This window comes from Prionailurus viverrinus, chromosome E2, assembly GCF_022837055.1.
Source record: "Prionailurus viverrinus isolate Anna chromosome E2, UM_Priviv_1.0, whole genome shotgun sequence".
In the NCBI taxonomy this organism is placed as follows: Eukaryota; Metazoa; Chordata; class Mammalia; order Carnivora; family Felidae; genus Prionailurus; species Prionailurus viverrinus.
Window position 1 is genome coordinate 8,108,877 of NC_062575.1, and position 13,670 is coordinate 8,122,546.

General features: G+C 46.9%; 2 protein-coding genes across 3 annotated transcripts in view; one reads left to right on the forward strand and one right to left on the reverse strand.

The window, feature by feature from the left end:
* LOC125153186 (polycystic kidney disease protein 1-like 2) overlaps positions 1–13,603 on the forward strand; it is a 99,136-nt gene extending 85,533 nt beyond the window's left edge. Inside the window, exons 39-44 of the mRNA XM_047836085.1 lie at positions 283–443; positions 5,014–5,224; positions 6,784–6,885; positions 7,669–7,800; positions 8,960–9,079; positions 13,349–13,603. Of these exons, the coding sequence (XP_047692041.1) occupies positions 283–443; positions 5,014–5,224; positions 6,784–6,885; positions 7,669–7,800; positions 8,960–9,079; positions 13,349–13,603 (981 nt within the window). The remainder of the gene's footprint in view (positions 1–282; positions 444–5,013; positions 5,225–6,783; positions 6,886–7,668; positions 7,801–8,959; positions 9,080–13,348) is intronic.
* The window catches only part of BCO1 (beta-carotene oxygenase 1), a 176,180-nt gene that overhangs the window by 143,600 nt on the left and 18,910 nt on the right, over positions 1–13,670 (reverse strand). The gene's annotated exons all lie outside the window — the stretch shown is intronic.

The following is a 13,670-nucleotide window of genomic DNA, read 5'->3' on the forward strand; positions in this document are numbered from 1 at the left end:
GAGAATTAAATGTTTTTCTTATTTTTGCTGTATTTACTCTTCCGTGCCTTCCAAATTCCACAGCCCGAGTTGGTGATGGGGCAGATGGGGTCTGTGCACAGTGCTGGGGAGAGGCCCCAGGCACTCTAGGCACGTGGGGCCAGGGCTTTAAGGAGCCTCTCCAGGATACAGTAGACCCCTGCTGGAGGGTCATCTTGGGTGGCTGGGAGAGCTTTGATGGAAGGGGTGGGGAGCCACAATTCTGGCCACAGCATTTGGTACAACCTCCAGCTCCTTTCTCAGGGCAAGCTCATGAGGAAACAGAGGTGGCGCTATTTCCATAGCAAGTGGAATCTTCTGGAGCTGACCATCATCCTGGCCAGCTGGAGCGCCCTGGCGATGTTTGTGAAGAGGGCTGTCCTGGCAGAACGTGACATCCAGCGCTACCGGAACCATGGGAAGGAGTAAGTGGCTCTGCCTCAGCTCCCAACTCCCACACCAGATCTGCTTCCTCCAGCTCTGTGGCCCCAGGGTCAGAGGGAGGCTTTTGAACAAATTTTTTTTTAACATTTATTTATTTTTGAGAGACAGAGAGAGACAGACCATGAGTGGGGGAGGGGCAGAGAGAGAGGGAGACACAGAATCCAGAGTGGGCTCCGGGCTCCCAGCGGTCAGGACAGAGCCCCACACGGGTTGAAATGACCTGAGCCAAAGTTGGATGCTCAACAGACTGAGCCACCCAGGCGCCCCCAGAGGAAGGCTTTTGAAATCCTGTTGATCCTCAGAGGATCACGGGTCACTCTTTAAAAAGTAACTAAAGCTACCACTTAAATTCAGGTTTAGGGCCTGAAGCATACACAGTTGGAGAGGGCTCTTTTACAACAAAATGGAACAAAGCTTACTTTTGCAAATCCTACCAAAACAAAAGACCTTGTGACACCTTGGTAAGGTCCCTGCCCAAAAGCTGTAGCAGAACGCCAGTCAACCTACATCTGCTACAAAGTGTCCTACATCATTTACAACCTACATCATTTACAAAGGGTCCACTCTGTTAGGTAGGATGTACTAAGCCACCAGATCCTCATAAGAACCCAAGGTGGTAGATGTTATTATTACCCAAAAGTAGGTTCGCCTCTTGGGAACCATCCAGCCAAAAGACACGACCAAACCAAAGAATAGGACAAGGAAGCATTTTACTTGCAATAAAGGAGAACATCAAGGATCTTTCCCAAAGTGGTCTCTCCAAATAACAAAAATGGGGAAGTTTTAAGGGAAGGGTGAATACATATTCTTGAAGGGGCTACGCAATGGAGAATACAGCGTGGAATCGGGGCAGAAGTCATCTTAGTGTAACTGAGTCCAAGTCAAAGTCACTAGGACTGGCAAAGGTCAGCATTGTCAATTCTCTGGCTTTAGTTGGTCTGGTATCTGAGTACTCAAGGGGGTTTAGATCCTGCAAAGATAACTCAAGAAATGTGTGCCAGGTCAGTCTTCACTTTATCATTGTTGATTGTCCTTCATAGGATCAAATTACCTCCTGGCCTGATAATGGCTGTTTTGTCCGTACATTCATTCACAAGATGGCAGAGGGCCTGAAATGACTTCTGAGGTCAGGAAAGCTATGCCTGGGGCCACCTGGGTGGCTCAATCAGTTAAGCATCTGATTCTGATCTCAGTTCAGGTCTTGATCTCAGTCAGGGTTGTGAGTTCAAGCCCTACATTTAAAGGTGGCAGAGAAGTAATTTAAACCTACCTTGTATGAGAGGTTCAGTCACTAGAGCACACAACTCTTGACTTTGGGGTTGTAAATTCAAGCTTCATTTTGGGTACAGAGATTATATAAAAATAAAATCTTTGGGCTCCATGCATGCCCAGTGCTGAGCCTGCTTAAGATTCTCTCTCTGGTCCTCCCCTGCTAGCTCTCTCTAAAAAAGTTTTAAATAAATAACTGTTTTAAAATCTTGAAGGGGTGCCTGGCTGGCTCATTTGGTAGAGCTTGCAACTCTTAATCTCAGGGTCATGAGTTTGAGCCCCACATGATGGATGTAGAGATTACTTAAAAGTCAAGTCTTAAGGAAATATATTAAAAAGGAAACAACAACAACAAGAAACCTAGCTTGTAAGTCTCCAGGATCCCAATCCTTACATCAAACCACTGTGTTTCTTGACTCAGTGATTTTATTGATATAGCTAACATTTATTTATTGTTGGATGCCATATACTGTTACAAAAAACAGCACTTTAAAAGAATTATCTCATCTACTTTAATCTTCGTAAAACTTCTAAAAGATAATACTATCAACATCCCTTTTTTACAGATAAGGAAACTGAGGCTCAGAAAGGATGTCTGTGCAAGGTCACAGAATTTGGAAACGGAAATGCAGGGCCTATAAGAACTCTGCATTCCTAACCTCCACCCTAGATGGTCTCATTCAACTCACAAACCCTCACTGAGCTCTTCTCTGTACCACGCCCATGGCGCCAGCCAAGTCAGGACAAAAGTTCCACCCTCTCTCCAGGCACCCTTCCACAGAAAGGTCTCCATATCAGTTGAGTTCTTTGAGTTCAGAAATTATCAGAAGTGCTTTTATTTTTTACTTAAGCTGGTTGTAAATCTTATGCAGAACAGCATTTCTAAAACTTAAAGGTGTTTGAACTCTTGAAGGGATCTGCAAAAGATGACCTGGGGTCCAAATCCAGCCGGCCACCTGTTTTTGTAAATTAAGTTTTAATGAAACACTGCATCATCACCTGTTCCTTACATACTGTCCATGGCTGCTTTCCTGATAACAACTGTCAACGGAGTTACTGGGACAGAAACTATCTGGCCCACAGAACCTCAAATACATACCATCTGACCCTTTGCAGAAAAACTCCTGCTTAGAGAACAAAGCCTGAGTTCTAGGAAGAAACAGTGGTGAGTTTTAGGTTATACATGATTAAGACCATTAACAGCCAGTGTGATTTGTAAATCATCACTGTCCCCCTACATTAACCACGCTTTATAATTCCTCACCGTGACCTAAAACATATTTGGTTCTCAATATCCACATAGACAGGGTTTTTACTCAGATGGGTTATAAAACAATCTTATAGTAAGAGAGTTCTCTTCACACTGTCAGAAAATATATATCTGCCACTTTTGACAGAAACCAGAGTAAAATGTGGAATTACATGAAACCCTCAGTTGCATTTGGTTAATAAATTAACCAAAGTTTTGTGTTAATTTCAGAAACTTGTAAACTTCGTTTGCTTGTTGGAATAGATAAGTCATTCTATAAACCAGATCCTGAATTTTCAAAGTATTTTTTTTTAATTTTTTTTTCGACGTTTATTTATTTTTGGGACAGAGAGAGCCAGAGCATGAATGAGGGAGGGGCAGAGAGAGAGGGAGACACAGAATCGGAAACAGGCTCCAGGCTCTGAGCCATTAGCCCAGAGCCTGACGCGGGGCTCGAACTCACGGACCGCGAGATCGTGACCTGGCTGAAGTCGGACGCTTAACCGACTGCGCCACCCAGGCGCCCCTCAAAGTATTTTTTAAGACCAAGTGATTTGCTTCATAGTCTCCTTTCAACCCAGTGCTTCCCAGACCTGGCTCCTCAGCAGAATTGCCCAGGGAGATGATCAAACCCTGATGCCCAGGCCACATCCCAGACCTACTAGGTCAGTGCTGGGGACAACCCCCGCTCTAGTATTTTCATGGTCTCCCTAGTTATTCTAACCTGCAGCCAAGGCTGAGAACCATGCTTTAATTAGAGCCGTCATCACAAAAGAGGGCTTACGTAGTTACTTTTCCACACATATGAACAATTAAATGGCACAAGAGAGGGTTAAGTGTTTTAAGAGAGACAGGAAAAAGATGCTGCGGGAACCAAAGGAGGAAGTTGCCATCCATACCAGCAGCCCCATATGCTCAAAGGGAAGGAAGATTCTGGAGGGCAGGAGATTAGGGAAAAGGACAGCTTTCACTCAGGCGTTATATATGTATGTTAAATGCATTTAAAACCTGAGATCATATAATTTTGTTCTTTAACCTGTGCTCCATCCATGTCACTGGATAACGGTCTACACCATTTGAACGACACACCAATATTAAGACTGAATTTAAAGCACAAAGGCACGGAGGGGAATTAAGGGCAGGGTGGGATGGCAGGAAGAACCAGACTTTGGAGTCAGGCCTGGATCCAACTCTTTTTCTTCCACCACGAGTTGTATCGCTATGTCACTAGCTGGGTGACCTGGTGCCAACTCTTCCTCGTCCTCATCCATGAAACAAAGACAGAAACACTTGCCTCAGCCAGTGGTCTCCAAGGCCAAACACAGCTGAGGTTCATCAGGCCTTCAGCACAGAAACTGAATGATACTTCCATCCTTCCTTCAAATGTAAGGGTAATGTGGACATACACTCAGACAAATGTGAGGGAGGAAGTGGCATCTAGTAACCCCAGACCAGTAGGGGAGGCTCACAGAACTCCCTCAGTTCCATCTTCTTGACCCTGGGAGGATTCGTCCTTTGCCATTCTTCCATAGCTCTGCAGCCATTAACCAAAACTGGTAGGTAATGGTCCCATGACCCCCATCACTACCACATCACTACCATCACCACCATTACCCTCACCACCACCATCAACATGCTACCACATCACCTCCATCGTCATCGTCGTTGTCATCCCTATCATAACCATCATCCCCACCACGATCACCGTCACCCTCTCCACCCCCATCATCGTCCCTACCACATCGCCTCCATCACCATCAATGTCGTCATCCCTATCATAACCATCATCCCCACCACCATCACCGTCTCTACTCTCATCTCCATCACTGTCATCCCCATCTCATCATTACATAGCTGGGGAACTGGACTAGCCTTATATCTCCCAGATCTGTTGTGGGAAGTGATGGGCTCTGAGATCATGATGAATCTAATCCTGCATCCTGGGCTGAGGATCCAGCATCCTGACAGCCCAGATGAGCTCTGGCTGAGCTTCTCACCGTCTCTGAGACTCACCCTCCCTTTTGGTCCTACAGGGGGATCAGTTTCAGTGAGACAGCAGCAGCTGATGCTGCCCTTGGCTACATCATTGCCTTCCTGGTACTGCTGTCCACAGTGAAGCTCTGGCATCTGCTCAGGTTGAACCCCAAAATGAACATGATCACATCTGCCCTGCGCCGTGCTTGGGGGGACATTTCAGGATTTATCATCGTCATCCTTATCATGCTTCTGGCTTACTCCATTGCAGTGAGTGGTTCCTTTGGTAAAACCTTCGGGGCTGGTCTCCTTGGAAGCAAAGGCTTCTCAGTGGTGGTGGTCGTTGGGGGGAGGGGGGGTGGAGGGGTACATGCACTGAAGGTTAGCGTTAAGACTTTGGAACCTGGGGGAGATGGTGGATATTCTGAGTCCAGGGCTTTGCAGCTGGGGGCTCATAAACTGGCCACCCAAAATGGCAAGGGTGGAGACATCGGCTGGATAAGACCAAGGAGGTATAATCTCTAAGACCAAGAGGGCCAACTACCTCCAATAAAGGATTCCTTTCTGTACCTGGACCCTGCCTGGAAATGCCACTTCTCCTGACACTCCACATGCTCAGACACGGATAGAGCATTCGCTCTGTGCTCGGGGGGTGGAGGGGGGTGCTGGAGATGAACTGGGCAGAGATTAGCCTACATATGGGTAGGCTATGTCACTGCTTGGTGCCCTACACTAGGCATGAACTTAACAGGGCCAAAAATCATTTCATTCAGCCCCTTGACACTGAGAGCATTTTGGCAGTCACGTCTCTTTTGCGAATGAAAAAAAAAATACTGCCAACTCTTTTATTACCGATTATGTGGGAAACAAAGACCCTCTGCCACATCTTGCTCTCCATCTAAATATAACCCCCATCGCCTCCAAGTCCACGTTCCCCATAATACCACAGCTCTCACTCCTCCGTGCCCCTTTACCCAATCCTGACCCACTCTCCACCCCAGCCCCTCTCCCAGTTCTTGCCTTGGCCCCATCCAGTCTTACCTTCCACCATCCCTGAGCTGCACACCACACAGTGGTCTCTCTTATCCTAGTTACCACTCTCTCTCTAGCCCTCTCCCCTTTCCTTAGCCATCCTTTTCCTGTCCCTATCACCTCCACCCTGACTCCCCACTACCTAACTACTGCCTCTCCCTCTCCCACCCTCAGAAATGGGGTAAGGAGCACTGATGGAGTGATGGGGGGTGTATGCTAAAAAGCTGGAGTTTGGTTTTATCACAAGTACTTCACTGGACCCCTTAATTCACATGGATTTATTCAGTCCTCCATCTGCAGTATAGGAGCTACAGGGACACTGGCAGTGTCCAGAGATGAGAAGTCACCAGTTCAGAGCAAAGGGAGTGCTGGGCCTCCCTTGACATAAGAGCGGCAATCTTTGGAGGGAAGCGTGCTGTGGTGAGGAGGAAGTATAGGGGAGGCCCTGCCCAGGCAGAAGCCTGTTGTCATCCAACCCAACTCCCCCAAAGCAAAGAGGCTGGGGCCTCAGAGAGCCCAGTTTCATCACTGAGTCACCTGAGTGAACTGCAGCCATCTGAGTGAACACAGTAGTGGCCTAGTGGGTGGTGCTGAGCCCCAGAAGGGGATACGCATTCCTTACAGAACTGGGTAGGTACACACACACTCACTTGCAAGCCCCCATAGGTACGGTTTTGCGGGGCCAAGGATAAGGCTGACCCAGAACAGAGACTCTGTCAAACAACAGGCTTTGGGGGTGGGGGGTGGGGAGGTCACTTGGTTTCTTTTCCTGTTCATGAGGACTCTTTCCATTACAGTCAAACTTAATATTTGGTTGGAAACTCCGTTCCTACAAAACCCTCTTTGATGCAGCAGAAACAATGATCAGCCTTCAGCTAGGAATCTTTAACTACGAGGAGGTAATGGGGTGGGGTCAGGGGAACATGGACACTACCATCTACACCAAGCCTTTATGAAAATGAGAAGAAGCACCCTCCTCAAATGTCTCTCCCTGAATGGATGCACCCCTTGGGTCCATGGCCTGGCAAGCACAAGGCAACTTTGGACAAATAAACAGTCCCCTTCCTCTAGGCAGACAGCCCCATACTAGGGCCCATAGTTTGCCCTGGGAACCCCTGCTTACAGGAGAACATCATGCACTGAGTACTTAGGAGAGGACTGGGCTGGGAGGTCTCTAGAAGGGAATGCTCCCAGCCCTAGCCAGAAATGGTGCCTTATATTTGGAAATGGCGGCAGTAGGGAGTAGGGGGTGCTATCTTTTTCTTTTCCTGGAAGCTTGTTTTGTTTTGTTCTGTTTAGAGAGAGAGAGAGACAGAGAGAGAGAGAGAGAGAGAGAGAGAGAGAGAGCAGGGGAGGGGCAGAGAAAGGGAGAGGGAGAGGGAGAGAATCAAGAATCTGCACTGTCAGTGCAGAGCCAGGTTCAGGGCTCAAACTCACGAACTGTGAGATCATGATCATGAGCCAAAGTCAGCTGCTTAACCAACTGAGCCATCCGGGCACCCCATCTCTTGGCAGCTCTTGAGAGCAATGCCCGTGCTCTTAGCTGCCAGACAAAAGGGATCCTTCCTGGTTCCAGGCTCTGCCTAGTCTGAGAACCAGTTTTCCCTCTGAGGATGGCTATGGGGAAGGGGCTACCAGGACACAGGACTTCTGGGGGTGACTCTTGGCTTTCTTCCTGACAGGTCCTGGACTACAGCCCAGTGCTTGGCTCCTTCCTGATTGGGTCCTGCATCATTTTCATGACATTTGTGGTGCTGAATCTATTCATCTCTGTCATCCTGGTGGCCTTCAATGAGGAGCAAAAATATGATCAGGTGAGTCCCTTTGGCTTATTCTTCAACAGTCATTGACCCTGAAGTAGGAAGTGACTGAGCAGCACTAGACATTAGGGGGACGTGAGAGACCTCTGTAGCTCAAAGCCCTCATTCCATGGGAGGGGAAATAGGTCCAGAAGGAGGAAATACCTCCCTCAAGAATACAAACAAATGAAGGGCAGACTAGAATCGGGTCTCCTGATTCCCAAGGTGGCACTTGGTTCATGACCCCAGTGATGCTCAGCCCTGAGTGTACATTAGAATCACGTGGGGGCTTTTGGGATGCCTGCTGCTGCATTGAGACCAATATACACAGAATCCTTGGGTGAATGAGCCAAGCACGTGTATTTCTGAAATCTTCTCAGGTGATTTTAGTATACAGCCAAGGCTGAAACCTTTTAAAAAGTTATTAAGGCAGACAAGTTAGGTGATACAAACCTTAACACTCCATCAAGTGGACAGTCTCTATTCAGAGAAGTACAAATGGGGTGGAAGGCAGGAAGTTTTTATAGGATAAAAGAAGAAAGAACAAGGAAGAGAAAAATGAAAATATATCTGACTGACTGGGGCCACACAGTCAATCTTGTTTGTGGCGAGATGGAAAAGAAAAGAAGTAGGAGGCTCAGAGGTGGCTTGGTGTTTGGAGGTTGGCTAACCTGATATACTGCATTCTGATAAAGGGAAGCATTTACAGGGACACAAAATTTCTCTAAGCTTCGGTCTGCTGACACGGCACTCCAGGCTGGAGCAGCTCCATCTTGAGCCCAGAAATTTGTTTCAACAAGTCATATGGTAACAAGTTTAAATTTTGAGAAGACGGCAAGCTATTTCCCAAAGCAGATGCACCAATTCACGTTCCCAGCAGCAACGCATGAGGGTCTTTGTACGTACATTCCTAACAGCCCCTATTGGGGGTGGTAGAGGGAATACTGTCATTCTCATCACAGGGGAAGAAGAAACATCAGGGTAAAGGTGGGAGCACACACCCCTGGGATTCCCAGAAGAAGGGGAATCCCAACAGAAAACTGACTCTACACAGTGCAGTGACTTTGGCAGAGACCAAGTTGAACAATAAAACCATGGTTTCCCCTTAGGAAGGAAGAAACTCCCCAAAGAGAATGGTTCTATGTATGTCGTATGGTTCTTTTTCCCTCTACAGCTGTCGGAAGAAGGAGAGATTGCCGATTTGTTGCTGGCGAAAATACTCGGTTTCCTGGGCATTAAATGTAAAAGAGAGGACCCTGGAAGTGGCAGGGAACAGCCCGAGTTGCTGTCAGAGGTCTGGCCTCCCTGTACCTGTGTCAGCTGCACCCAAGCTTTAAGCTCTTCATCCACACACGAACATCTATAGAGGGGGAAGGCCAGAGCCTTGGGCCTATGCTTCCCAGTGATTCTACAGTCTCTCCAGGCCAATGTTTTTCTGTGTCCACAGAAAAGTCACCAAGCCTGGCAAGTAAAAAAAATAAGAAAAATATACGCTTAAGTACATTCAATTGCCACTATTGTCATAGACTGTTCAAATGTATTTCCTCCTAGAAATAAAACAAATACTGTCTGGAGTTTGGGGAAAAAAATGACCTCTACGGACTATTTCATCTTCTTGGTTGGTCGGGGATTGCTGCTGAATGATTCTATTTCAGGGTTTCTCAAACTGTGTCCAAGAGGTGTTAATGGCCATCGCTCTCCCTCTCTCTCTCTCTTCCTCTCGAGAGGAACACAGCAGCATAAACTGGGTAGCTTAAACCAATTGAAATTTATGGTCTCCATCCCAGAGGATAGAAGCCCCAAATCAAAGTGTCAATGGGGCCAGGCTCCCTCTAAAGGCTCTGGAGAAGAGTCTTTTCTTCTAACTTCTAGTGTCCTTTGGTATTCCTTGGCTTGTAGATGGATCATTCTAATTTCTGCCTATGTTATCACATGGCCTTCTCCCTGTGTGTCTGTCCCTGTGTTTCTTTTCTTCTTCTTATAAGATCTCTAGTCCTACTTACTTTTTGTTAATGTTCATTTATTTTTGAGAGAGAAAGAGAGTGTGAGGGGAGGAGGGACAGAGAGAGAAGGAGACACAGAATCTGAAGCAGGCTCCAGGCTCCTAGCTATCAGCACAGAGCCCGATGCAGGGCTCGAACTCTGGTACGGAGAAATCATGACCCGAGCCAAAGTCAGACACTTAACCTGCTGAGCCACTCAAGCACCCCTCTGGTCCTAATGAATTAAGGGCCCATCCTACTCCATTATTACCCCATCTTAACTAATCACAGCTGCAACACCCCTATTTCCAAATTTGATCACATTTTGATTAGTAGGGGTTAGGCCTTCAACATTATTTCTTTAGGGGACAAAATTCAACATAATAGGTGTCATTCCCCCAGAAATGTTTCTGAATCAAATAAATATGACAAACACTAGATTATAAGTGTTACACAAGTTCTTTAGCATGGGAACTGTGAGAGTTTTTAACATGCTAAATACGCATTGTGAGTCTCATGGAATGAGGCGAGCACGCAAGCTAAAGTGTGCAATGATTCCCAAAACTTTTTGACCAAGGCATCCAGTTTTGAAGCACCTCAGTCAGGGCTAGTGTTCCTTAGGTGATACTTTGGGTACTGGTAATCTACATCAGTGCTTCTCAAGCCTGGCTGCATGCCCCAGACTTCATCCCAAACATCAGAATCTCAGAATCTTTGACCTAGGACCTAGGCATCCAAGTTGTTGTTGTTGTTGTGTTTTGTTTTTAAAGTAGGCTCCATGCCTAGTGTGGAGCCCAACACAGGGCTTTAACTCAAGACCCCAAGATTAAGATCTGAGCTGAGATTAAGAGTCAGATGCTTGGGGCACCTGGGTGGCTCAGTTGGCTAGTCTCTCAGTTTCTGAGTTCAAGCCCCGCGTTGGGCTCTGTGCTGACAGCTAGGAGCCTGCTTCAGATTCTGGGTCTCCCTCTCTCTCTTCCTTTCCCCTATACTCTCTCTCTCTCTCAAAAATAAATAAACATTAAAAAAAAAAAAAGAGATGCTTAACTGACTGAGCCACCCAGGTGCCCCCAGGCATCAATAATTTTAAAGCCTCCCCAGGTGATTCCAATGTGCAGTCAGACTTGCTAACCATGCCCTAAATTCTGAGAACCACAGATCTAGACAATAAAAGGTGTTTAGGTGTCTGTGTGGATAAGGGCACATTTCCCCTCCCCCGTGCAGGGGAGTGCACCTCACATATCTTCTCTAGCTCACTCATCTCCCGCCCCCAACACACACACACATACCTCCTCTAGGTTGCCTGCCTCAAATCCATTCCATGCTTTCCTCTTTGCTATCAGAACCCAACTTTGATCACGTAGCCATATACTCCTTTCCCAGAAGACTCATGGGAAAGTGCCCCTGTAGCCACATCAATGTAAATCCTGATTTGGATACTAATCCATTTCCCTTGACAATGAGGGATTTGGGGTAGTCACACGACCCAGTTCCAACCAATGAAAACTGAAGTCTCTAGGACACTTCCAGGAAAGGTCTACTTGCCAATAAAAAGAGACACAAAGAGACGGCATCTTATGCTGCTAGACATGGTCTGGCCTGAGCAACACTCCAGGAACTTGTGCAGCTACTCTGACACCATGGGGAACAATCCAAAGACAGCAGAGCAGAAAGATGAGAGGAACATGAGTGCTTGATGACTGACTTCATCAACCCTGGAGCTGAACTACTGGCTTCTATCTGGATGAGAGCTTATCGCTTCTTGGCCTTTTGGCTAAGATCAAGTTTATCTGGATGAGAGCTTAAATGTCTTTTTAGGACAGTTGAATCAGGATCTTACCCTGAATATAAAAAAAGGATCGTTCACAAGGAGCCACATAACATGCAACATACACAAAACCTTGGGGATTTCATCATCTTCTATCCAACCGAAAGCCCATCATCCATTATTTATTGTGTCACACATGAACGTGAGCTAAATGTGCAGGGATGCTCATCAGACAACCCATAGCACGGTATACACACAGGCCCCAATACACTGGTACAGAAACCTACCCAGATACACAGTCTGTTTTATTTATCTATCTATCTATTTTTTTTTTATCTATTTTTATCTATTTTTTAAATGTTTATTTTTTAAGAGAGAGAGAGAGAGAGAGAGAGAGAGAATCCCAAACAGGCTTTTGTCAGCACAGAGCTCGACATGGGGCTCAATTTCCTGAAATGGGAGACCATAACCTGAGCTAAAATGAAGAGTCAGATGCTTAACCGACTTAGCCATCCAGGCACTCCAGTCTATTTGTTTTAAATATGAAAAGCTCTAAGATCTGGAGAAGTTGTAAGTTATTCATCTAGTCTCCACTCATTTCCTGACTGTAAATATCAAACTTAAATAAAGAAGTAAAGAACAAGGTCACATGTCAGTCTGTGACCTGTATCACATGCCCTTCCACCAAAACATCAGTAGAGCTGGGAATAAATATTTTAGGTCATGGTTTGCATTGTGCTATATTGGCTTATAACAAAACAATAAAAACAGAATATTGATATGAGAAGCTAGCCAAGATCTGCAGTCTGGAGTAGACCACTGTGAGCCAGTCAGCATCCCAAAGGGAGGCAAGTGGCAGACCTTACAAGCAGTTGACCGTGAGCCCAACTAGAGGTCAAGTCCTGCTACTGCCACCTAGTAGCTGCTAAAGCTAGACATGCCTTCCCCATTCCACTCCCGGGCAAGTCAATTAACTTTTCTGAGCCTCCCGTTCCTCATCTATGCAACGAAAGTAATACGTATCAGAAAGGGGTTTGGAGAGGATTAAAAACGTGATGTTTGCACAGTCCCAGGCATATAGCAAGGAAAAGGAAACTGGAGCATGACAGCCCTTGCAAGCACTGCACAGATGTGTTAGCCAATGGGCTAACAATGCCCATTTTGTAAGTGGGGTGGAAGCTCAGTGCAACAACATGGAAGTCTCCCAAACATCCCTTCACACACTCACATATACACACGCTTTAAGGTGTGTATAATAAGGAATATGTGAAGATGACAATCTGTAATAATGATGTGGAGCTTGAGGTGTTTTTCACTCCACTGTTTCTTCACTGATTCCTGCCCACGCCATAAAATTTGTGTTGACGGTGAAGTCTTTCCCCGCACTTAATTATTTTCTGTCTCCTTGGATGGGGACAGGACTTCTGTTTTTCTGGAAAGGCTTTGGTCCCAGGGCTGGCTACTTAAGCAAGGAACTGACCATGCTGGGTTTCAACTTTGCCCTTTTATTGCTCCTCCATTAGCTAACTGGTTCCCATCCAGTCTCCACCAAGGAGACACTCCCGACCCTTGGACAAGTCTTTGCTTCTCTAGGAGCTTCTGTCTGTCCCCTGCATGGGGTACCCAGGCCTCTTGGGATCGGTAAAGTAATAAAGTGGGCTCCTGGATTGCTTCCAGTATTTCTCAAAGTCAAACAGAAACTATGTGTCAGAGCTACCTGGGCCAATACCCAACGACAGTCTCCTTTGAGAATGATTCCGTTTAGACCTGGCTATGAGTCCCGACCTAGGTGACCTTGATCCTCTCTCCGTAGAAGCACGGGAGCATACTTAACGGGAATGGGGACACTCTATCTTTCCCAGGACCTCAAAGACCCAATGGCACGAGAATGCCCGCCCTGCGAAGCCACCTCTGCCGGAACCATTCTCACTGCCCGGGCGGGTCCCCCAGGTTAGCAAAGCCGGAGCTGCTGACCTTGCACTTTCACTGCGGGGAAATTGACTCCCGGGAACTAGGCCCCGCCCGTTCCCCCCCAACCCCGCCAGCGACCCGCGGCACCGCCCGGTAGGGCTCGGCCTGCTGCATTGGGCCCCGCCCCTGACCCTCAGCCCCGACCGCAGGCCCTCCGCCCCTCT